This window comes from Passer montanus, unplaced genomic scaffold (genome assembly GCF_014805655.1).
Source record: "Passer montanus isolate IOZ18808 unplaced genomic scaffold, ASM1480565v1 scaffold187, whole genome shotgun sequence".
NCBI classification, from domain to species: Eukaryota; Metazoa; Chordata; class Aves; order Passeriformes; family Passeridae; genus Passer; species Passer montanus.
Genome location: NW_024366159.1, coordinates 269,885 through 295,488, shown reverse-complemented (window position 1 = coordinate 295,488; position 25,604 = coordinate 269,885). Strand labels below are relative to the sequence as shown.

At 47.1% G+C, this 25,604-nt stretch overlaps 1 protein-coding gene across 4 annotated transcripts; it reads right to left on the bottom strand.

Moving 5' to 3' along the window:
• Nucleotides 1-597: 597 nt before the first annotated feature.
• LIMA1 (LIM domain and actin binding 1) lies at nucleotides 598-23,684 on the bottom strand. Of its 4 annotated transcripts, none has more exons than XM_039705879.1 (11): nucleotides 23,560-23,684; nucleotides 20,258-20,393; nucleotides 18,394-18,439; nucleotides 16,050-16,448; nucleotides 11,709-11,820; nucleotides 10,792-10,952; nucleotides 8,455-8,559; nucleotides 6,556-6,613; nucleotides 6,158-6,270; nucleotides 3,155-3,288; nucleotides 598-2,769 (listed from the first exon to the last, which is right to left on the bottom strand). In XM_039705879.1, the coding sequence occupies exons 2-11, from the start codon at nucleotides 20,374-20,376 to the stop codon at nucleotides 1,764-1,766; spliced, it is 2,253 nt and encodes a 750-aa protein (XP_039561813.1). In that variant the 5' UTR covers nucleotides 20,377-20,393; nucleotides 23,560-23,684; the 3' UTR covers nucleotides 598-1,763. The 4 variants fall into 4 exon arrangements, with proteins under 4 accessions (XP_039561813.1, XP_039561814.1, XP_039561815.1 ...); XM_039705880.1 differs by having other exon boundaries at nucleotides 11,709-11,817; XM_039705881.1 differs by lacking the exon at nucleotides 8,455-8,559.
• Nucleotides 23,685-25,604: the final 1,920 nt, after the last annotated feature.

Sequence of the window (25,604 nt, the reverse complement as noted above, 5' to 3'; positions counted from 1 at the left end):
CAGGAAGTCCCTGAGCCTGGGCTGAGCCCCCAGCAGGGGAAGGGGGCTGCCCCTCTGCCCTGCTCAGGTGAGACCCCACCTGCAGAGCTGCCCCCAGCCCCAGGGCCCAGCACAGGGACGACATGGAGCTGCAGGAGAGAGTCCAGGGGAGGCACCAGGAGGATCAGAGGGATGGAGCAGCTCTGCTGTGAGGAAAGGCTGGGACAACTGGGATTGCTCAGCCTGGAAAAGACACAATTTGGGGTGACATCATTGTGGCCTTTCAGTCCCTGAAAGGAGCTGCAGGAAAGATGGAGAGAGACCTGGAGTGCCAGGACAAGGGGCTTTCAACTGCCAGAGGGGATTTTGGGAAGGAATTCTTCCCTGTAAGGGTGGTAGGTCATTGGAATGGATTTCCCAGAGGATGCCTCATCCCTGGAAGTGCCCAAGGAGAGGTTGGGGCTTGGAGCAGCCTGGGATAGTGGGAGGTGTCCCTGCCATGGCAGGAGGTGGAATGTGATGAGGTTTAAGGTCCCCTCTGACCCAAACCATTCCATGACAATTCGAGGACTCTTTAAATAGTGCCTCTTTGTGAAACAAGATGAATCCAGACTTCAGTTATAATGGAAATGACCCAAACTTTATTGAAGGTTTTGTCATTAGCAGAACTGTTAAGAAAGCAGAATATTTTACACCTCAAGAATCGTTAAGATCTAATTCTCTTGAGAATACAGTACAAATAAAAGCTAATAATAAAAAAAGGGGCCTCCTCCTCCCCCCATTCAAGATTTTATTATTTGTAAAATAAATGAAGTCAAGTTTAAAAATGTTCTGATCTTCAACACTGGCAATTGGAAAGTGTCACTGATTCCAGAGATTTTTGCAATGCAGCACAATTTCACAGCTGTAAGGAAAATATTTATGGCAGCTTGATAAAAGTAGGATTTCAGAGTTGTCAAAAGGCCTTAAAAATCTTATCTGCAGTTTAAAATTATGATGAAGAACTCCAGGTAAAAAAAGAAATGACAACAAAACAAACAAAAAACTCCACTTCAAATGCATGTGAAATGCAGAAGTAATGCCCTGCAGGCTGCTCCAAAGTGTTCACTTGTCTTTTGCAGAGACCTGGCAGCCAGCACAGCTCCTGGGATAGCACTGAAATACACATGATCCAGCAACGGGCACCATTCCAGTTGTGCAGGGACTCCTCAACCGATCACAGGCAGGTTTGAGACAGAAATTCACATTGCACTCAGTTTAGGATGCTTTAGTTGTTGGACACCACACACAAAAATGCTTTTATTATTAAAAAAAGCCCAGTTGTGCCCTTTCCATGTATTAAAGTGCATTAAGTGACCGTTTTAAAGCAGGCCAGAAAGTCCCTTTGAAGTTGGTCCCTAAGCACTGCAGTAGCACTTGGAGTGGTACGGGTGGTGTGTTCCAGAGCCCTGTCCCACACCAGCCCAGCAAGTACAGTGGAATTCCAGAAGTGGTTAGTGAAATACCTATTGAAGCTCAAAGGGATGAGACAGAACAGCTCTGTTCTCATGCTGGGGACAGACACTACCTGCTGAAGCCGTCCCACAGCCAGACACTTGTTCCATGCACCTGAAGAATTTGCAGGCTTCCAGAGTTCTCTAGCTGAGATAATTTGTAGGTAGATTCCCTTAATGCTGATGTGCAGTGCAGCATCACTTCATCCAGGAGAGCTGTTTGTTAAAGCTAAAAATATCCAATTCAAAAGGCCTAGCACCTTGCAGCAAGTTTTCTAGTAAAAGGCCAATTTATTCATCATCATCATCATCTTCATAGTAGCGATTCCTTTTGATCTGTTCTTCCACAGATAGATCTTCCATGTCTTCACCCTCCCAAAAACCAACGTCTTGGGATTTGCGATTCTGGTTTGGAGATGATTCCTTAGCGGACACAACATTGGCTAAGCTGGAATGTTTAGGAGAATTTGGTTCAAGGAGTTCTTCCTTTGGAATTTCTGGCTCCTCTGTAGTGTGCTCTTCCTCATCTGTGTCTGCATTCATCTGGCCATTCTCTACAATGTTCTGCTCTGCTGTTTTGATACCAGACAATTCCCCTTCTTCCTCCACATTTTTCTCCCCAGCATTCTGGATGTTCCTATGCTCAACCTTCTTTTCCTTTTGCTTTTTCTCTATGACAACCTCTCTCTCCAGTTCCTCACTCCTTTTCAATGTATCTCTCTCTTCCTTAGAGGGAGATGGTGAATTCTCTGTTTTATGGCCTTTAACAGATACTGTTCTAAATGAGGCTGCAACTGTAAAGGGGCGACTTCGCTCCTTCAGCGAGGAAGATCTTCTTAACTTTTTGAGATCCAGATCCACATCCTCCTGCATATCAGGCTTGGAAATCTCTTCTTCTGGAGGCCACTTGGGTTTGAGTACTTTGATGCCCTCATCTAAGGCACTTCCTTGGATACTTTGGTCAGATGGAGGTGGCCAGGCAATCCTGAGCTTTTTTGTTTCTGCTGGTCTTTCTTCCCTTTCAGGCACAGCTGAAGCTTTTGCTTCCATACTTGCTGCCAGAACTCCCACCTTTGCAATCGGGGCATCCTCTACTCCCGGGCTTTGTGGAGTGTCTGGTGAATTCACACCATGGATGGTTTTCTCCGGGGATTCTTCACATTCAGTTTTACCTGCCCACAATTCCTTATGCTGCTTGTGTCCAAAGCCCTCATCATAATTGCCTTTGGACTTGAAGAGCTGATTGAAGTGAGGCTTGCAGTAGATGTTCCCACGCAGAGACGCGTACGTCCCGAGGCTGTTCAGGAAACACAGGTCAAACATTAGAGCTCAGGGCCACCAACACCAGTGGCTCCTCAGTTGTGTGTTACAGAAGAGATTCAATTTCAGTCTTCCACATGTTCAGAAAAATAAGCTTACAGCCCTCAGGGTTTGTATGGCTCTTTCTAGGAACTCTTTACAAAGCTGGACAGTCTATTTTTTCCCCACATAAAATTACATTAAGAGTTTAAGAATGGCATCAAGTGCACCAGGCACTGGCAGAAGTAGGCCTGTGTTACCTCTCCTACATAAATCACTGCATTATGGTGACTTCCAGATCAGCTAGGCCTGAGCAGCACCTTCCTCAGCTGTGACAGGAAAATTTCTTTCCCAGGGGGCAGCCAAGGGAGCAGTGCACATACCTGAGTTTGCTGTTGCAGTAGGAACAGCGGAAGCAGCTGATGTGAAACACCTGCTGGTTGGCAAAGAGCCTTTCCATGGGGTACACAGTCTTCTGACACCCAACACAGGTTTCCTTCATTGGCAACTGGAATTTCTACAGGGGGAAGAGAAAGTTTGTTAACTGGAAAACACATCAACTGCTGGGGACTTGGCGTGGGTTCATGCACCGCTTCCTGAACTTTCAAGAACTGCAGAGTTCACTTTCTCTAATTATGGTGCAGCAGGGTCTGGTGGGCAGTAAGAAGCTACAGCCGGCCCATGGGATTACTTGGCTTGACAGGGAACCAAGATTTCACCCCAGTGACTCCCACAGCTGAGCCATCACTGGGAAAGAACAATGAGAGTACTAAAACTGAGCCTGTTCCCCAAAGCTGTCTCATCCTTTCCTGCAACCTGTTTTTATTGGTAGGAGAATGATGAAGCATTCCAGTTGATTACAATCAGCGTGAGACTTACCAAAATAATAAAAATTGTGCAGAGAAAGAGAATCTTGAAATGGTTTGGGTTGGAAAGGACCTTGAAGATCATCTAGTTCCAATTGCCTGCCACGGTCAAGGACACTGTCCACCAGAAGAGTTGAAATAGCCTCAAAAGGTACAGGGTGGGAGAGGAAAGGAGGGAAACTGGCTGCCCAATGGTTTGAAATGTTCCACTTTTCTCTCAAAGAGGAGGAAATAGTCTCAGTACCAATACAACAGCAGGAAACACTCCTGGCTTCACTTGTAAACAATTCCAGCTGTATCCCAAAGAAACCCCACTCATGTTTCAGGACTCACAGCTCCCCAAACTTGCTCAAGATTCAAAGTGAGCAGAGCTTTGAGGTTAAACAGCTAAAATTCTTATGTGCTTACTGAATTTCCTGAGGGTTTAGTGCAAGGATAAACTTGAGCACTGAGGAGTGTCACTGCTGTGCAGCAACGATCACAGGTTTGATTTCAGACAGCATCAAGGAAGCAAGAACATTATCCATGAGAAAAGGTCAGTGGATGCCATTTACTTCCTGAAATCTATTAACACTGGCCAAAGGGGAGGACACTTTACAGGATAAATTAAATAACACAGCATTGGCATTTTGAGGCTGCATGTTGATTACAAGTGATTTAGCAGCCCAGCCTCCACTCCAGGGTCTGCACAGACATAAGTGTAGCTTTTCCTTGGCAAAGAATTACCTGCTACAAACTTACAAAAAGCCTTACGGAAAAATCTGATGGCTAAAGAAAAAGCAGGAAGGTCACAGGAAGACACAATCACAGAAATTTATTTATAACAGTCTAGAAACAATGGTTAGGAATGAAAGTTCCAGCATGTAAGGGCAGATTGCTGAAGATGGAGCCAGCTCAAGTCACTTTGTCACAACCATAAAGTTTGCTGCCAATTGAATTCCATTTTAATATGTATTTCAGGGTTTCCAGGCATTGCTTGCAGTTACAGTAGATTAAAGTTCTGATGATAACAGCTTCGCTAACAAAATTTAGATTTCCTTTTGAAAAAGAATCCACAGTTTCTAGGTGCTACCAAAACTCTGCATCTTGAGTCACTAAATGAAATCTCAAAAAAATGAGATTTACTAATGCAAACAAAAATCTAATCACCCATGTTTGCCACATGGAGCAAGGCAGCAACAATTTGCTTGCCCATCAGAACATTTTCTCCCTGAAAGCTCACTTTTGCACGAGGACATTGGTTTTACACAATTGGTGACACAACAGTGCTGGCACGTGCTTCTGCAATCACATCCCCATCCAAGGAGAGGGACTTACTTGCACACCATGAGCCCTATGTCTGTGGAGAGGCGTTTTGGGCTGTGAAGAGACAGAAATTCCTTTCCAGGATACTACAAATAGGAACTACAGGAGGAAGATGAGGCCCAATAATGATAAAAAGGACTCGAGAGAAAGCTGAGAGTTGAGCTCACATTAGGAAGGAAGCAGAAGGCAGGAGGAGAGGTTAGGAACCAAGAACAGGAGACAGAAGCTGGAAGAGACAAATAGGAACCTTGCATGAATAAACAGAAGCTTCTATCTCACACAGTGCAGCATCTAAAGCAGTAACTGGGCAAAAGGCTAAAATGGTTTTGATAATATCAAGAGAGCACCAGCACATGCAGCTTTTGTGTCACAGACTAGGATCACACAGCTCTCACTGGCAGCTCAAATTTCCCATACTGGCATTTCTCCCTTGCATACTGGGAAGCCAGATCTCCCCAGTCTCTGAGCCCAGGGCTCTTCCTCCCAAAGACGGGGGAAACAACAAAAGCCCAGTTGTTTCCTCAGGAGTGAGGCAGGAAGTGTGTGGCAGCCTAGGGAATCAGCATCCCAACCCCAGACAGCACATGTGATGAGCAAGTACAGCCTGACCAAAATGTCCAGTGCTGCCATTTGTTGTCTAATCAGATTAGCAAATACATCCCTGAACCAAAGTTCTCCATCTGCTTTATTGCTCCCTAAGGAAACTGTAACATCAAAGACTCATTATTCAGAAAGCCAAACCTGATTTTTATGGAGTCAGGCACCACAGTGCCCTCCCTATCAAGTTACTACCAGTTGCAGTTACCTTGGGAACAGCTGGAAGAGGAGCAAAGCCAAGTCCCAGCTTGCTAAAGGCTCTGGACCTCAGGGCCCATCTGCAGGAGCACAGACAAGCCCAGATCCCCTGCTCAAGCCCCTCTGCCACACTGAAGAGAAGCAGCTTCTGTCACAGGGGTGTAACAGAGACAAGTAACTCCCACCCAGTCTCTGGAAAAAATCTGACTGCTTTGAGGTGCTTTTCCACCCCGAATTAAAGTGCCCTCACAATCACACTCTGATAGGGAGCAGGTATCGATCCAGTTACTGCCAGACCTTTATGCTTAAGGTCTGGCTTTTCAGCTTAAGGTCTGGCTTTTCAGTATTTAGGCTTTTCAGTATGAAACAGGGCCATCAGTTTAAGCTTCCCCAGGCTGTGAGACTGAAGAGCTGCGTTACCTTCACGGCTTTTGGCGGGGAGCCCTCCGTCTGCCCAGCTGCTTTAGCACCAAGGTTCTGCTGCTTTGGGCTGCCAGGTTTCTGAGCTTCTGCCTCGCTCTCTGACTGTCCAGCTGAGGGAGCAGAGGAGGGAGAAAAGGCAATTAAAATGGCTTTAAACTTATGGCTGCTCTGGCAGCTTATGCTCACCAGACCCAGCATCTCAGTTCCAGTTAAATGGTGAGGGAGCTACACTTAAAAGTGTTAAATCAGGGCAAAAGGAGTTATAAATGTCTTAAAATTACAGCTGCAAATGAACTTCTAAACATGAAAGAAATTCTTGTAAAGTCTGTGTTAGGCACAGGATAGATTTTTAGTACAAGACAGTTTTTATTAATTAATCATTTGACAGGGCTCACCATGGCCATCCTCCAGCAGACCAGAGTGCAAAGACAAGCTGTTCTCACCTACAGAAACCTGCAAGAGAAAATGAGAAATGAGAACCTCTGACCTTCTGAGATCTGAACAGTCATGGCCCCAGGAAGGCACCAGGCAGTTTGAGTATGGAGACAGGGAGAAACCTGAGTGGCTCAGGAAAGGAGTTGTTTGTGAGGCACAAAAGGGTCCAGCTGAATGTCAAGAGAGTCCTTGCTACACAGCAGACACCTTCACAGGTTTCACACGTACAAACATCAGATCTCTGTTTCCTTGTACACCTTTATTAACCCTCAGAAATCTTGGTTGATTTGCTGAGGTTCCTCCAAGGTTCTCTCACTTACAAATCCTTTGACCCCAAGCAGCACATTTACTGGAACTCTCATGGCTCAGTCCAACATTTAACCAATCTCTGACATTCAGCAGAGACTGTGCTCTTGGGAAAAAAAAAAACAAAAAAAACCAAAAAAAAACCCACAACAACAACAAAAAAAACCCACACCAAAATGAAAAAGAAGACCTGAATTCAAATACTAAACAGAATCGTAGCATTGTTTAGTTCATGAAATGCCACCATGAACAAAACCTGCTGCAGATAAAGCTCTTGATGTAGAACTCTTTATTAAACTTGGCACTATTGCTATTAAATCAAATAGTTTTAAGTAGCTACACTGAGGAACTAAAGTACTGTAACAAGATTAACTGCAAATCATCACTAATTCACCTCAATGATTGAAAAGTCCATTGCAAGCAACTGAAATTTGTAAATTAAGGAGGTAATGAGGAGGCAAGCTACATGTATTAACATTCTCTGGTGTGCTGAAACCAGAACTGTAGCCCAGTGTCCTGGGCAGAGCATGAACGTGTTCTGAGGCTGCTGAAGTCACTCACGTCTGGCTACTGAATGTGCCACGGGTGCAGTGTGAGAAATGACAGAGTGAAGTGTCTTTTGTTTCCTTTTTGCCAGAGGATTCCCATTTCTGACACTAACGACAAGCATTTTAATTAGGCTCATTTCCAAGTTCACCACGTCCTGGCTCCCAAACAATGCTCCATTCAGGTTCTCATTGCACCTGGACACCTCAACAAGTAACTCTGCAATTAGAGCTGAATACAAGACGTTTTATTCAAATCTTCCATTCACAACAGTTAGATATTCTGATTTAACAGGTGCTCTTTTAATTAACTCACCTTGGAGCAGGAAGCAGCCCTGACCAGTCAGACACGAAGCTGCTCAGCTGTCTCTGAGGAACAGCTGAAAGCAAAGATTTGGCCCCTTGCCCAAGGAAGGCTGAAAGGCTCTAAAAGCCCTCCTGGCATTAAGCTGCCACGTGTTCAGCCTGGGTGGAATACACAGTACCCCAATTATTATTCAGCTACTTTTATCCCGTCTGCTGTCCCCAGTTCAGGGAACAAATGCTCGAGTCCATTTTACAGAGTCTCAATTTATAGCTGGAGCTCAAAACCAGGAACAAACCCAAACTGCCATTCTCAGTTACCCTAAAATTTAACCACTAAATGCAGAAGAAACAGTGACAAACTCCTTTGACTTGGGTCATACAAAACTGCTCATGGGGTTTTTTTAATTGGTGTGGATTTTTTTGTTTATAAAAAATCCACCATAAAACAGCCTACCAAGACAGAAAAACTCTTCCAAAAAACTCATCTATAGACATTCTCCTCCACAGACACTTATAACTCAGAGACAATCTAAAAAGAACAACTTAACCAGGAATTTTGCAGTATGTAACTAATCTGCATCAGCTGCTCACGTTCAATTCCCAGATGGCATGTGGAACATGGAACCAGTGTATCAGCTGTGCTTCCACAGCCAGTTCCACTTAAAATGAAGCCCTTGATCTCCACCAGCACAGACATCTTACCTTCTCCCCATCCTGACAGGAACTGGAGTCCTCAACTGGTGCCATATTCTCCTTCTGCCCAGATTTGTAATTCTTGAGTTCACTCTCACTGGCTTGAATCTCACTCTATAGGACAAAGCACTGGAAAGGTGACAGGTTCTTTTCCCCTAAGAAAATACTTGTTTCCTGGTTTTCTTTAAATGTTTTAAAAACTGTTTTCCTAGTACGTGGAGTGATAACTGAAGGAAGGGCCATAAGAATGTACAGACCCTTGTTAAGTGACATGTTCTAATGAGGGAACAGGATTGGGCTGTAGGATTTTACTGTGCTCTAAGGAGGTAATGGCAGTGTTTTCCTGAGCAGCCCTTTTCTTCCAAATTCCTGTTTAAAATCAACTCCTAAGTATTCCCTGCTCAATCCACATCTTCCTTTTTGAGAAATGTTAACTTTTCACTTGGAATGACAAGTATTTCCAGACAAGCACTGCCTAAAGTACAGTGTAATTGCTAAATACAATATGACACAAAAGCAAATCCCACATTTGCTTCAATTCTAGTCAAAACCCTGACTCTGTTTTCCTGAGATTTTTGTTCTTGATAGACTGACTGAAGACTTTCACAGAAGGATCTGTCAGACTTTAAACCCAATAAAATCCAGTGAAACCTCGTGTTTCTTCCATTGCCCCAGGACACAAGATCATTGGAAGCCTCGTGCTTTTCACAAGGCACCTTCTCTGTGACATGAAAGGGGAAGAGCCACATGCCAGCAGCAGCATCTTCCTGCACTGGGAAACAAATCTCCACAAAACCAACCACATCCAAGAGGTTCATACCAAATGTTGGAATTGGAATGCTTAGATCTCTCTGTCTGCTGTCCAGCACCTTTCCCTCCCCTTCCAACACACAGAACTGATTGTCCCTCATCCCTACTTGAACTAAGTGTCCATCAGGTTTAATCCAGGCCTTATTACGCCACAATGCCCTAAAATAGTTGTTCCAAAGAGATTCTGGCTTTCCTTTGTAGCCCAGGTGTGAGAAGGGCAGCACAAACATCACATTTCCACAGCAAAAAAAAGCCCTGTCTGCTTTGCCAGCAGGGAAGGAGAAGATCCCAAGGGTAGGGCTGCTGCTGGAACAGTGGCACTGCAAACACTGGCATCAGGAACCCCTGTCTGCTCCATCTCACTGCCCTCATCCTCATGCCAGGTCAAATTGGGAAGAGATTGTGCCCAAATGGGGCACCCTGAGAGCATCAGGCTGGACTGACACAAAACCAAGAGCACTGGGAGGCTGCACACAGGAGCCTTTGGAGAAATCAGGACAGAATTTAGTTACTCAGCCACCACTCTGAGCCCCAAACTGGAAAAGGCATCAGGAAATGAGACCAGGCAAGGCACAGGAGGCAGAAATGGGCAATTAGGTTAATCAGATTTGTTGCAGTGGCTGCAAGGACTTTCCATTCATGCAGGGAAGGTTTTACTGACCCTCTCCCACAGCTGGGGAATCTGACCCAAGTGCAGATGAAATTCAGGAATCATTTGAGCTCAGAAGAGGCCCTTGGCTCTCCTCTGAGGGAGAACCAGCACTTCAGGCTCTCATTTCCAAGCTTCCCAACTTCAAAAGGCCTTTCCTCTTCAAATCTATTACTCTGGTTAATAAAAGCAATACTTGAGCAATACAAGTTCCCATCCTTCAGCAAAAGTATTGGAAACTTCCAGCAAATATACCCAAGCAGTTTTTAACAAAAGCTGAGATTCCTGAAACCTCCTCAGCTGTAACACTTCATTAATTGTTCAGCTCCTGGTCAAATATTTGCAAAACAGGCAGAGGTTCATTCACTGCAAGAGTCTAATTGGATTCAGAGTGGTGAGAAATCCTGAAGGGAGGTAAAAAGTGAGGAAAACTGACTGGAGTTCCCAAAGCTGCAGGCCAAGAGATCCAGGTTCTGTGCACTGTGTGACACAAAGTCACTTCATCTCACTGTGCCTCAGTTTCCCACAGCTTAGAGCTGCTGGACAACATGGAATTGAGTTGAGTTTTCTTTTTTAAACAAAAACAACAAACATAAGAACTACAGACAGTCAGAAAGAAAAAGAATGTCAAGTATCCTTCAGAAGGACCTCAGGGTGCCAGCAATTAATTATTTGGAAAATTTTCAACATTATTCCAGGAAGATGCAAGTATACTTATTTCTTCCTGAAGTATGTAAAGGCAACCCTTCATCAGAAATTACTCCTATGGGCACAGAGTTATTTTCCAAAAAGAATGGCATTACCCTCAAGCAGCCTGGTTTCCATAAGATCTCCTTTCCAGTCTCAGGCTAGGACAAAAATTCACTTGCACACAAACCAAGACTTACCATGGGAGTGATGCCTGAGGAGCTGCCCTGCTTGGACACAGCTGCCTGGTACTTGGCCAGCCTGTCCTTTATTGATGTCTCTGATAAACGGGGCATGTCCAGGGTCTTCCTGGTCTCTGCCTTGTCTGGGCTCAGTCCTGGACTGCTCTCTGCAAGATACCCTGGTAAAAAAAAACCCAAACATGAATAAGAGATAACTCTCAGAACACTCACTAAGATACTTTTTGGGGAGAATAAACACATTGCCCTTCTCTCCAGGATCATGCCAGCGAGGACACAATGTGCATCACTAAGGAGTGAGACCCAAAGGAACAGCTGCAGCTGTGCCAGCCATTGGTGGAAACACCAGAAGATTGCAAATTGTTTGCTAGAAAAAGGTCTCCAAACAGATAAAAATACAGTTTTGTTTAAATCAAAGCTCACAGTAGCTCCCTGTGTCTGGCCAGGATAGGAGGGATGAGGACTGAAGCAAGGAGGCTGAAGGAACACTGACTGTCTGTTCACTGCTTCTTAAACACCTTGACTATTAAAACTAGTTCTAGGATTGAGCCACAGGAAAGAATGGGCTGTGTTCCTCAACTTGTTGGTTATTCCCTATGCCTTGCTTTCCCATGCTTAAGAGTGGAATGGTTTAAAACTCCCAGCAAGGCTTCGCTAATTAAATGGGATGCTGATGGACTTCCTTCCATTTTGGAAAGGCAAAAGTTATTTCATAGAATCCTTAAGACTGGAAAAGCCCTCCAAGACCAGCAAGTCCAACCTCTGAGTGATCCCACCCTGTCACCCAGAGCAGAGCACCACATCCAGCTGCTCCTTGGACACCTCCAGGGAAATTTCTCTTGTCTTGTATAAAGTAGATTTATCTGCTAAACAAGACCCAAAGCAACCCCCCCAAAGCAGCGCTGAGGTTTCCTGACCTGCTGTGCTGTGGCTCCTCTCTCCCTGGGCAGTGTCACACTCCTCCAAGGAGAGGCTGTTCTCCGAGATCCTCCTGCCCACGGTCGCTCTCCGCGGCTCCCGGGGGCCCTGCTGGGGACAGACCCTCCCATCAGCTGCCTGGACACACAGGGATTGCTCTGGGTAATCCCTTAAGAGGCACAGGTGTCACTAGCAAAGCTGCTTTACTGGAATAAACAAGTCTAGCAGGTAACATCTTATTTAAGCAATATAAAGTTTGATCACAGAGTAGCTGACCCTCTGTCACCTGGGAAACACTTGAAGAGGTCAGTCGGTGCCCTTTGGAAGTTCTCTTGGTTTAAAAGGACCACAAAGATCAGATTTTTAGGTCATTCCCACTGCATATACAAAACTTCAGTCTAGATATTTGCATTTCATGCAATTTCTGTTGAAGCCAACAGTCATGGTCAATGCATGAAGATTTAAATCAGAAAAAGGATGCAAGGAGCCACTTATCCAAAATCTGCATTCATTTTCAGCCACAGAAAAAGGAATTAATAGTATTGTAATAAAAGTTATCTAGAGTTATTTGTTTTGATTTGGATAGTTCATGCATTCAGTACCAAATAATTCCCTAATTAGATCTGATAAGGCTGAAGCTTAAGCAGGAGTGTAAGAGATAAATATTCTCAGATCTCCAGGATAATCACTCTCTGCTGCAGAGCTGGACAGGGTGTCCTGGTGGCACCACACAGATGCTCTGGCTGCTTCAATCAGATTTTATTCTTATTTGTTGAGACCAACTCTCCAGTGTCTAAATCTCAACAAAAGAAAGCACAAAAAGAAATTTCTGCAGCTTTGATAAAAATTGTTGAGCACAGTTAAACTGGACTCCATCAAGGTGGGATGTATTCACAGCTGAAAGTCAGCCTATAAAATCCTAGAAGGTGCTGGACCTTTGTTTTCTCTCTAGGAAGAGTTAAATCACAGCTGGAAATTCAGATTGAGGCTAATGTAGAGAAAAAGGCAGGTTTGGCAAGATGCTCCAACCACACATTCCCCCTCAGTTCCAAAGACTTTCTTATTTGCTGGTCACCAAACTGAAGGAAATTCCAAAGTTTTATTTCTGCAGAACTGCAGTGTAAGATAATCACTGCGAAAAATCAGGCTGCTTTCCATACAACAGCAACTTCACCAGGAAAGGAAAATGCAGCTGGAAAACCTCATTTTCCATTAGCACGGGAAATAGTTTCTATTTCTGTGGTTTAAGACTTTGGTAACTTTTCTTACTGGAAAAAAGCTTTAGCTCTGACAAGTCTTGCACTGACCTGCACACTTGTAAAGACTTGCAGGTCCCTCATTCCATAAAAACTATTCTTAGATGATTATTCAATGTCCCTTTTAACATCACCCCGAGCCCACGAGTCTGGGGTTCTTGCAGCTCAGAAATTTGGGGTCCAAGGGACCATCAGGAAAAGTTCAATCAGCAGAAGCAGATAAAGTGTCCCAGTGGCACCACTGCAGAGCCCTGCCAGCTCCTCCTCCTGCCCTTTGCCACCTCACATCTGCAGGGCCTGAGGAGCTTTTCTGTGGGTGAGCTGCAGAGCACAGTAAAAATCCCAACAACCAGAATGCAAAAGCTTTAGAGACCAGGCATAGTTCAGTAAAACTACAAATATTCAGTAGATCTACAGATATTCTACAAATATGTGTAGGTTTTAAATCAACAGTTTTATCTTGGGGGGGGAAAAAAGAGCGAAAGGAAAAGAAATGTTTAACAGAGAAGATGAGGGACTTTCCACATTACAACTGACGCAGTTTATCTTGGGGGGGGAAAAAAGAGCGAAAGGAAAAGAAATGTTTAACAGAGAAGATGAGAGACTTTCCACATTACAACTGACAGACTGACAGACTGCAGGGAATCAGCAGGATGATGGCTCATGGAAGGTAACTCCTCTCACATGGAGGAAGCCCCTTAGGGGTTTGTCACTCTGTGGCTGGGCCACAATTCCCAGAGCACACCTTCTCCTGCTTTGGAAGGGATACAAAATATTCCTCGTGTGTGGAAAGCCCCAAGTTCTCAGACTTGGGCAAGTGCAGAAGCACAGTGAGCACAGGTAAAGCTTCACCTGGGGCACAGAGTTGGGTAAAAACCAAATCAAAGTTACACCTATTTCACTGCAAACAACCTGTGTGAGACATGACCCTGCCACGAGGTCACCTACACACCACGGCCAGGTTTTGCCTTAAAGGAAAAACACAAACCAGCCCTGAGACAACTGTCTCAGAAATGTTGCAGATCTGATCCTCCTCCCCCCGGCTGTGCTTTCACTATCACTTACAGGAGGAATCCTTTGAACATCAGGTCTTTTATCAGTTCCAGTCTTTGCTCAGTGCTGAACCAATCCAGGCTGCCGTGCCTGCCCCTAATGGGATTAGAGCAGTTTGTTTCCTTGAAAATACAATGAAAGATCTGCCTCCTATCTATTGCAAAGACAGAGCAAGATCTGAGTGAATAAATGAACAAATGATGAGATTTTACTTATAATCCTGAAAATGAGAGTAGGTTTGTTTAGAGTGGGAGGTGGAATCAGGAAATCCAGGCTCTGCCCTGGATCCTGCCCCAGACCTGCCCAGCAGCCATGGAAGTTGATTTATCAGCACTGCCACGAGCCTCCAGCCGTGCTGCTGCTTAGTTCACACACAGGTTTTGCCAGCAAAGCTCTGACAGCACCAACACATCAAGTCTTCAGTAAAGTCCAAGGAAAGCTGCCATCTCTCAGCTGAATTTACAGTTGGACTCAATGACAGAAAGGAATTTTCCACCAAAACAGTTCCATGAAGCCTCGCTCAGGAAAAAGCACAGGAAATAAATGGGAGAGGCAACTGCAGAGCTGCAGTGGTGGCTCCCACCTCACTGAGCCACACCTGGGTCCCCACAGCACCCAGCTCCCTTCTCTGCACCCACCCAATCCTCCCATCACAGACCAATTCCCAGAAGGAGCAATGGAATTCCAAACATGCTCCTCTCCCCGACATCTGAACTTCAGAACACTCATTTTCCTTTCTACTGTAACAGATTAACTTGGAATAGAGATTTTGGACTGAACCTGACCACTTTTGTGCCTCATGGATGGTGTTTACTGGGTCTAGTTGGTTTTCAACAGTGTTTGAATTGCTAAACTTGACAAACTATCAGTTTCAGATTCACTCAGCTCCAAAACAATTTACTCCCCAGGCTGAGATAAAGTTACTCGAAGCCCATCTGCAGAATTCCTGGGGAATTCTGAGTGATTAATCCTACAGCAAGAGTTCAGGGAAGGTCTGTCATGGGCAGCTCTCATACCATGACAAAGACTACAAAAATTCAAGTTGTGAAATTACTTCACACAGACCCAAAATCCCCTTCAACACCGAGTTGCTCCTCTGAGCCCTAAACTGTTACATATTGAAACAACTTTTATCCAAAATGCGTTTGTTTCAGTCAATACTTCAAGAGAACCATTCTCAGTAAAACAAAGCCAGGAGGAGAGGAAACTATGAGAAAACTGGAAAATCCAGCAGCATCGAGGCCTCGGGACTGTGTTGCAAGTCCCCAACATATGCAACTCATTTTGGAGTTAAGCAATTCCCCCCGGGACACGCCGGCTGCAGTCCACATGCGGGATCAGATTTCATGAGCAGTTGGAAGAAAAATGCGAGCCCTGAGCATTTGCAAGTCAAAACTAGTGAGGGCAGGAGCTGCTCTGGCCATCTCGGCTTCGTTTTCCTTCAGTGAGATTTTTTTTTTCGATAAGAAACGTTTTGTAAGACACAAAGATGAGGGAAGGATGGGAGTATTTCACTATGTGTGTGTGTGAGTTTGTGTGACTCATACTGATACAGATATCAAAAATTCTCACTTCTTAGGGCTTCACCTCGACTGCAGCAGTCCTGATTGCTGAGCTCAAACTCTCTTACTTTTCATATATTAAAAACCACATAAATACCTACCTATGCCTTTTATAGAAGTCACATTTACATGCCTCATTGTAACCCTCACACGAGACACAAACAATCCCTACTTACTTTACAAAACTTAATAAATTCCATACTTATTTTCCCCTCTTCCACTGAAGCCTATGAAAAGCAAATTCTCTTTACTCCAGCGAGCAATCCCGAGCTGCCACAACTCCGAGCACCACGCACATACTTGCGTGGCTCGAGTAAGTTACTAACAGCACGGTGTTCTGTTTTCACTACAACAATGAGCACAATATTTGCAGAGTCAATAGCTGGAGCCACTCCCTCCCGGGATTTTCCCGATGCCGCGGAGGCAGCAGCTTTAGTTTCTCCGGGATTGGGAGGGACAGAATCCTTACCTTGGGCTGCGGGGCTTCGCCCTTCTCGAACATCATCTTGAGCTTGGTCAGGGGCACGTTGTACTTCTCGATCCTCCCCGGAGACTCGGACCTCTCGCTGCCTTCGGGCTTTTCCATTGCACGGGGCTCTCTCGCAGAGTTTTCCATGCTGCCACCCTCCCGGGAGCGGCTGTGGGGCTCGGTGCTGTCAGCAGCGGGACACTGCGGCCGGCCAGGGGCAGCTCCAGCCCCCGGGGATGGCGAAGGGGCGCGGCCGGTGCCGGCCCTGGGCCTCACCTCAGCGCAGCTGCTCCGCGCCGCTTCCCTGCCGGAGTCCGCTCCCGGCGCCGGATTCTCCCACTTCTTCTTCAGCACGCTCAGATTCCCCCTCGTAAAGTGAGCGGGCAGGTTTTCTGTGTTCTGCAAAGAACAAGGAGTTAATTGCAGCTCTCCCAAGCACTTCCTTTCCATGCAGGAGGAAGCTCAGCAGCGATCCCCGCGCCCGGCCAGCTGTGAATAGTTACAGCTGTGCCACATGGAGAAAGCATCCAGGATAGGGAAGGAAGGAGGGGGGAGAAGAGAAAAGTCAGGAGTAAGGCAGGAAGTGAGCAAACAGGAATGGCCTTATAAGGCAAAAGGGAGTCAAACCCCAGGAGTTCAATGGCACACAAAAGAGCCGAATCCACATACGAAGGAAATGGGACTCAAATCCACACAAGGAGGGTCTCCAGTCCCAGAACAAGGAAACAGGAGCACAAGCGGTCACAGGAGGTGGCTGGTGTGCCAAATGCTGCAGTGTCTTCAGAAGACAACCCTACCAGGCTTTCCAAAAGCTACAAATTAGCTCTCAGAAACCACTAAATCCTTGGAGTTACCAGTTTCTGCTCTCAGATAACAGCAACACTTCAGTTCCCAGAGACCTGCCCAGGATTTTACACCACACAGCCAAAGCTCAAGCCAAGCACCCACAACAAACATCCCTCTGCTCCAGTTTAAAAAGAACCAGTAACTTGCTGGGATTTTTGTTCTGTTTCACTCAACCCACTGAAAGCACCACTGGGGACACACACAGGAGCTACTGGCACTGCCTCCCCCGCAAGGAACCCCTGGAGCAGCATCACCCCCCATCCAGCTGCTCCCCAGCCCACTCCTGCTCCAAGCAGTTCCCTCTCCCAGAGCAGCAGCCCAGCCTGTGTTTGAGCCATTCCAACCCAATACCTGCCACCATTGCATGTTTCCTGTCTCTCCCTTCTGCAGACCACTCCAAACTCATTGCAAGTGGAGCAGGGCTGCCAGGCTTACAGGAATTAACTGGCATTAGTGGCTATATTGGGATTTAAGTCTCTCACCCTATTACTCTTCTGGTCACATTTTGAACGCTGCTTTGCAAATTGACTTGAATCCACTTACACTTCAAAAAAAAAAATCAGTGTTTGCTGACTGTATTGAAAAGAAAGTATTAAAATTGTAAGGGAAGTGTTGTCATGGAACAGAAATATTGAGAATTGTGTGACAGGTTTCTGTGGGAACACCTCCAGAATCTCAGCACACTTCCTAACACAAGTCCCTCCTGCTTGAGACGTGCCTGTTCCCTGATCACAGGAAGATTGACAGACACAAGCATTGAAGAACATTTAAGACTGAAAAGTCATTTTTAGAATGCTTATTTTATCCCACATACATCCCAAACAGCAGCTCCCCAAGCATAAGAGAAATCAAGGCAGCAACATTCCTACAGATCCTGAAACTACTGGCAGTGCTTTAAAACACAAATTACCCCAGGACCAGGACAAAGCCCTGCAGCCTTTGTCAGCCAAGGTCCCCTGACCTCTGAACACCTGAGTGCAACGGAGGTTACAGGAGGGAATGTGGGGCTGTAACAGAGCCAAAAATCTCGGTGCTGCCTCATCCAGGGGCATTTGCAGCCCTGGAAGTCCCCTCAGAGAAGATCCTACAGCTCTCAAAGACACATGTTGGATTTCAGGGAGGCTTGGAGGCTCCTTTTAAGCACTTTTAAATTTAGTTAAGAAAGGAAGAAGCACCACACAAGTGCCTCCAGCTAAGAACAGGAGCTAGGTATTCCTGGCTTGTGGTTAACTCATTTTGCCTTTTGCTTAGGAGAGAATTGGTGATTCAACACAGCTTTGGGCAAGAAACTTCATTTCCTTTCCACCACACTGGGAAAAAGCATGGGGCATGAAGCAAAAGCAAAGCTGATGTCTAAGCCAGGTTTTCTGTAGGACACACAGCAGCAATTTTGATACTCCAATAATCAGCTGTCATAGCAATACTTGTGCAGGTGATCCATCCTGATTGCAGGCTGTGCTCATTCCCAAGGAAACAAACACTTCTACAAAACACTTACACTTCTCTTCTTCTCAGCAGTGGCTTCTTCAGCAGCTTTCTGATACCTTTGGGAGAGTGAAAAACAAACAAAACCCAAGTTTTAACCAGAATACTGAATGCTCCTGAGGACAGCTGAGATTTTTCTTCCCCCACCCCCTGGATCAACTAAAACTAGAGGCTGGACAAACAGCAGCAAATAACACAAAGCCAAGTGACAGACACATTTTCAGTCATCCAGTTTGCAATAATAACACCCATTAACACTTTTCATTCCCTAAGCACTCCGATTCCCAAACAGAGACAGTTTACCTTGGAATAGCTGTATTGTTTCCGCCACCCAGCTGTCTGCCGTGCCCCTTTGCAGGAATAATTCAGCTCTTTATATAGCAGCTGCTGAACCAGAACAAATTCCAGCTTGGCACATGCCGAAAATCTCCCTAAGTGCCAGAGGATTTCACTCTGTGGGCTGGGAACTGCCCCCATTCAGCATTTGCCTCCTGGGCAGCTGAGCCATCACAGCCCTCTGGAGATAAGCCACCCTGGATCATGAATCAAAGTCCTTTAAGGAGCTGCAGGGAACTCCCAGCAATCTGCGCTCCTCTGGCTGTCAGTCCCTCCACAGTCCTCACTGGTTCCTGCACAAGGTGATTGCACTTGGCCTTTGAAATACGAAAATTAGTGACAAATTTTGCCATTTTAAAGGAGTTCTGCCTTTCAGAGAGAAGGAGCCCAGCGTCTGCTTGGGCAAAGGGTGTTTCTCTTTCCCTTATCTGTGGAATTCTGCTTTTGACACAGCAGTGAGTGTGTTACAGGCTGGAAATATTGGAAGAAGAATCAAAGAGGAACACAGATGAAAGTCAAGTAGCACCTGGAAACAGACTGAGGAGTTCCAGCCCTCGCTCAGAGTCAGCCCAGCATCAGCCCAGCATGGGGCACTTCTCAAATCTCTGCTGTTGCCTTTTGTACCTCTGACCTAACAAATCCAATTATGTGGGATGGAGAAAAATGTTTTCACATACAAATATTTAATTAAGAGCACTTAAATGTCACACTCCTCCCTGTGGGCATCAGGGTGGCAAAGCCAGAGAGCAGAGCAGGACTGTGTTTTTCCAAGGCACTGACCCTGCCTGTGTAGAGGGACACTACTTGATTAAGGAATAGCAGTTTGGATTACTTCCAGTAAGCCTTTTTCAAGGGATTATCAACATTTAGCAAGATGACCAGGTTCTATAATCAAGCTTCAGTGAGTCAATAAATTACCTTAAGGTGGTGACAGCAAACAGCTTCTCCCTGGGCCAGAGCTCCACAGAGGAGCTCTGGAGCTGGGGATGTGTAACTATTCCTCTCCTGCAGATTCCATAAAGTTTGCCCCACTCAAGATCCAAATACTCCAAAACTTTGTTACACTATTAAAGCAAGAGCCTCAGAGATTAATTTCCCCAAATCTCATTGGAAACCCCAGCTGAAGCCTATATAATTCCTTAAGGAAATAAAAGCTTTTCCAGGGAATGCATTGGTTATTACTACACAGCTTTCTCATGGTATACAATATTTATGGTTTGAGTTTAACCTTTTATCCATCTCTCAGAGAAAAGGGAAGCTTAATATTCCTTTTCTACCTAAGAGAGGAGAGCTTTAAGCTGGATATCAGGAAAAGGTTCTTCCCCAGAGAGTGGTCAGGCACTGAAAAGGCTCCTCAGGGAATGGTCACTGTCCCAAGGCTGCCAGAGCTCCAGGAGCATTTGGACAACACTCTGAGGCACGGGGTGGGATTGTTGGGGTGTCTGTGCAGGGCACAGCAACTGTGCGAGCAGCAGTCCCTGCTGAAGGTGCCAGCTGTCCCCTACACACACAGCTGTGCTCCCCAGCCCCGCAGCACTTACTTGGAGAACCTCTCCGCGAGGGCCGAGGACTTGTTCTTGTTGACCAGGGAAAGCTCTTTTGCAGTGATTTTCAGAGACTGGGAGGTCCATTGCCTTCTATTGAACGGGGAAGGCTCCATCTTATCTCCCCAAATCCCTGCTCAGGAGGAAGGAACAGTGTCAGCAATAGGAACTGTGAGCAGAAAAGGAGTTCCAATGAGTGATTTGCTCCCAGCATCCCAGTGCCACCAGTCCTAACCCCTCAGGAACTCCTCCATCAACTGACTTTAAAAAGGCAGCAGATAAGTTATAATTTCCTGTGCAGATGCCATTGAGATGGTGCCCTGATAAAGTCATAGGCACAATGGGGAGCTGTGGACACAGAGCTGTGACCAGAGGATGCCAGAGTGCCAGTCCTGTGTCACACACACACACACACACGAGTCCAGGAAGCCCCAAAGTGCCCTCGCTTGTTCCGGTTTCAAACCAAGTGTGCTGGCATTTATGTAAGAGGGTTTGAGTTACGAAACTAAGAGGATGTAATTACTATACAAACATTTTTCATTCACTCTTGTGTTCACTCTCAGCGCAGCAGCGTTTCCTCTGTGAGCTCAAACAAGTCTCGTGTTCATGGAGGCAGCTGTGCCCCTCCTGTTGCAGCAGTCACCATAATATCAGTTAAAAAGTATTAATTACCTAAAAACCAGCTCAAACCATCCCAGCCTCCTGGAAATGGAAAGAGATTTTGCTCAGCTTTTCACCACAGAAGCCAACAAGACTATATCAGATTTATTTTTTACATAGTTTTCTTTTGTGGAGGAGGAAAGGAGGGGAGATTAATTTAAAGAGTTCTCTGATAAGACAAAAATAAAGCCTGTAGGGAACGCCTTTCCTTTTTTCCTCTTTTACTTTATCCCTGCTCCCATGTCACACAATGCCTGTGGCAAGGGCGTGAACTGACCCTGCAGTGCCAGCTCCAGGCAGGCTGAGCTCTTCCTTGTATTTTCCATTAATTCCTTTAACGGATTTGCACAGTCACGGAACTCTGGATCCAGTGTGAGTCCAGGTCTGCCAGACAACTGGTCCCACACAAACAGAAACACCTTCACACAAGGTGGCACAAACAGCCAAGCAAAGGGAGGAAAGACGAGGTTTCTGAAACCCGCACAGGTACAGAATGCACCTGCTCACAAATGACAGAGATGTGGATGCTGCAACACCTCAGCCCAGGAGAATTCAGGGGCACAGGCAGAGTCTGGCAGCTCCCAGTGCTGCAATGGGAGCCCTGGGAACAGAAAAGCCTCTCCAGGGCTGTTCCCTGTCTGGAACAGGGGCAGGTGAACACATCTCTGCACTGGGACAGGCAGTCAGGAAGAATGGGCCTTTCTCTCACATTCCATAATTCCTCTGGTGTCCTGGAGAGAACAGCACCCCATGATATGACAGGTTTTATCAGAACAATGATTTTGGTGGTGTTTTCAAACGTGCAGGTTGAACTACCACTGCAAACAAGTAATGATGGTTTTGTGGGAATGTTGAAACAACTGAAACCACTTATCAATGTTGCCTTTCCAGGCTGCCTGAGCAGCCCCAGCCTCTGAAAGGCACACAGAGCCCCTTCCAACCAGCAAGAGAAACCCAGACTGGGGTTACTTTCTGAAATTCCTGCCTTTTTGAACACTTTCTGGATCACCAAGTCCCCTGTAAACCTCCATCCAGGCTGCATGAGAATGCTCTGCATTCAAGTGGCCTTTGACAGCAGCACAAATCACCACCCACAAAGACAAAGGATCTCATTTCACCTTCTCCCTTTTAAAAAGTCATACTGCATACACAAATAAACCCAGTATTTCTGTGATGCAGAATGTAGCCTCTAGTCTCAATCCCCAAGAGACTCAGAATGCACACAGACAGATTACAGCTGTAATTTACTGCTGGAAAATGCCACAGAAAGAATTCTGACTGTGTTAAAGACCAGTGCTGAATGAGCTGTGTCGTGCCACAGGTTGAACTTTGTTTTATGACTAATCTTGAGCCAAAGGGAGCTCACCTGAGGCCCCGCTGCAGTTTAAATGGCCTTTCACAGAGCAGAGTCAGCTGTGCCCAGGAAACAGGAGCGGGGCATTCATCAGAGCTCCCCTGGCACAAGGAACAGGTGCTCATTGACACACGGAAGGAACAGTTCAGTAAAACACTGAGAAACAAAACTGAACGTAATTGTTCAGAAAATAACCCTGGTTTGGATGCCTGAGCATCCCACTGCATCCCCAACCAGCCCTGCTCAGGGCTGCATCTTCTCCCTGTTGAGTTCTTCTGTTTCCCTGCCATTCTCCATCAAAGCCACAGGTACACTGAGTTAATCTGGCCTGTTAGGCAAAAATCTCTCTATAAAGTCAGTACCTGCTGCTGGGACATTCAGCTGGAAAGAGAAGCAGCCTATGTGGAATCTCAGTCACTAGAAATGACATGAAACAGAACTCTGACATGCCTTGAAACTTGTACTCCCACATTTTTATGCCATTCCACATTCTTAGCACTTTCTCATTCATTTACAGTTTTGGCATGTTCAAGTATCTCTGGGCTTTCTTTACTACTCTTTCTGAGTAGTTTATTTAGAGAAAGTTCAGAAAACGTGTTAAGATTTAAACAAGACTATGAATATTCTGCCTGCTGCAATGGAAGCAGGCTCTGTGGAAGGTGGCACAGAGACCAGAGGAGAGGGAGACAGGGATGCCAGAGGTGTGCCAGATGTTAGGGAGGGACTGTGATTGAGCCACAGCACAGCACATCAAACCTACCTCTAATAACTTTACCCACAAATTTAACAGCAAACTATAAATCCCCCTATGAGGAAAGTTCCTGAAAGGAAAACTGGCTAACTAAGGTGGAAGTGGCCTATTCATTGCAGGCGGCCACAGGGACGGGGCACCCGCGGGCAGCACGCTGAGCCCGGGGCACGAACCGAGGCTGCGGGCAGCGGAGGGCGCGGCCCCTCGAGCCCCCGGCCCGCGCTGCCGCCGACCCCCGCCGCGGGCCGGCCACGGGTAACCGGAGCGGGGCCCGGATAACCGGAGCGGGGCCCGGGTCCGCCCCGCGCCGCCCGGACTCACCCGGGCCCAGCCGAGCCCCGCGCGGGTCCGGCTCCGGGCGGCTCCGGGGCTCCGAACCCCCGCCCGCACTGTTATCCCGGCCGAACCGGAGGGGAAGGTCCCACCGCACCTGTCCCGGGCCAGCCGGCGGCTCCCGGCACACCTGTCCCGGCCCGGCCGGCAGATCCTACCGCACCTGTGCGTCGTGCTCCCGCCCCAGCCCGCCCCACGTACCTGTCCCGGCGGAACGAGGGAGATCCCGCCGCACCTGTCGCAGCTGAAACAACGGGTCCCAACGCACCTGTCCCGGCCGGAGCGGCGACTGCACCTCCGCGCCCGCCGCAGCAACGGGCAGCGGCTCCGGCCACGCCCCGGCCACGCCCCCGGCCCCATTGGCCCGGGCCCGACCGCGCGGCCACGCCCCCGGCCACGCCCAGGGCCCTCGGGACACGCCCCGGGTTTGGCTCTGTCCCCCTGGCTGGGTTCTGTCCCCCTGGTTTTGCCCTGTCCCCCTTGCCTGGTTCTGTCCCCCTCGCCTGGCCCTGTCCCCCTGGTTTTGCCCTGTCCCCAGGGCCCTCGGGACACGCCCCGGGTTTGGCTCTGTCCCCCTGGCTGGGTTCTGTCCCCCTGGCCTGGCTCTGTCCCCCTTGCCTGGTTCTGTCCCCCTGGTTTGGCTCTGTCCCCCTCGCCTGGCCCTGTCCCCCTCTCCTGGCCCTGTCCCCCTGGTTTTGCCCTGTCCCCCTCGCCTGGCCCTGTCCCCCGCTCCCCTCTGGCTGCAGGTGCTCCCCAAACCTGGCAAAGTGGGAGTGGAATGAGGGGTCTCGGAGCTGGGGTTCGACCCCGTTGTGGCTCCCGAGGGCTCAAGAGGGGCTGTGCCAGGGGAAGCTGTGCCCATGCCAGGTGTTTGGTCTCCTGCAACCTTCATTTGTTTGGAAACAAGAAAAATTGGCTTCAGCAGCCAAATGAGACAGCCGGCATTCCTGAGATTTGGAACATCCCTGTGTTCCTTAGCAGGACACCAGTGCTGCTCCTGGCCAGCCCTGCAGCTCCTTGAGGGATTCATCTGAACAATTAATTGTGTTTCTTTGGATGTTCCTATTTCTTTCCTTGTTATTCTTCCTAATGTGTCAAGTACCAAATTCCTGAGGGAAAAAAAAATAAATTGTATGTATTTAGTTCTCCAGCTCCTTCCCCAGCTGCAGGTCTTGGATGTTGATGTTGTCCCAAATTCTGGGCTGTCCCAAATTCCTTGGGAGCTGCTTGCAGAGCAGCGGCCATTAAGACAGGAAGTGACTAATTAAATTAATATGTTGATGTTACTTTTATGACAGTCTCAGCACTGGCATGTGAAATTTAGTCATTCCAGTAAAAAGTCTGAATTATAGCCCAGAAAATCCACACACTATAAATTACAGCTCCCGTGGTTGGATCCTGGTGGATGGAGGCAGGTCCATCCAACCTGGCCTTGGATGGGGCTTGGAACACCCTGGGACAGTGGAAGGTGTCCCTCTGGACTGGCATCCCCCCTTTTTCTGGTGGCAAAAACATCACAGGGCACTCAAATGATACCAGAGGCACTTTGGGCAAACCATTCCTGCTTCTCCAATGTGCAGCCTCATCTGGAATGCTGCAGTGATGTGCTTTGACTCAGGGTCTTATGGAAAACTTTTATTCCAGTAGACTCACAGATTTGCAAAATGAGAAATGGATACAATTCTCATTTGCAAAATTTACATAGGATGGAGTAGTTCTTTGGAAATGTTGGGAATACAGGATGCACTGCAGTAGCACCTGGAAGTTGATTACCCAAATATCAAGGATAAAAGAATGGATCTCACTGCTTGCATTACAGCAGCCCACAGACTGCTGATTGGAATCAGGGAGGAAGAATAACACAGATAAAAAATCAGACTGTGCATCAAAGACAGTGTAAAGCCTCAGCCTCTGTGCCCGTGTGTGAGAGCTCCATGTGCCAGCTGTGGGATTAGTGCCCAAACGAGGCCATGCCAGAACGTGAGGCACCTCACAGAGCCACGGGATGGGCCATGAGGAGGAAGAGAGCAGCGCTTAGGAGGTGCTGCCTTGCCTTAATTAATTGTGTATGAGGTTTCCAGCGTTTAATTTAGGGTGTTACAAACATCCTCCTGGGTCAGACCATGACATCTCCAGCACAGGGACCCATCTCAGGTGGCAGCAGGAGTGCATGAGCAGGGAAGGTGTCACAGAATCTCCTGGGTCAGACCATGACATCTCCAGCACAGGGACCCATCTCAGGTGGC

Excerpts from the sequence above, each read along its gene's own strand:
- LIMA1 (XM_039705879.1), bottom strand. The coding sequence starts at position 20,376 with ATGGAGCCTTCCCCGTTCAATAGAAGGCAATGGACCTCCCAGTCTCTG. Across the intron at positions 18,440-20,257 it reads CTCGCGGAGAGGTTCTCCAA|GTATCAGAAAGCTGCTGAAG; the intron begins GTAAGTGCTGCG and ends ACTCTCCCAAAG. Across the intron at positions 10,953-11,708 it reads GAGGAGCCACAGCACAGCAG|GGTATCTTGCAGAGAGCAGT; the intron begins GTCAGGAAACCT and ends TTTTTTTACCAG.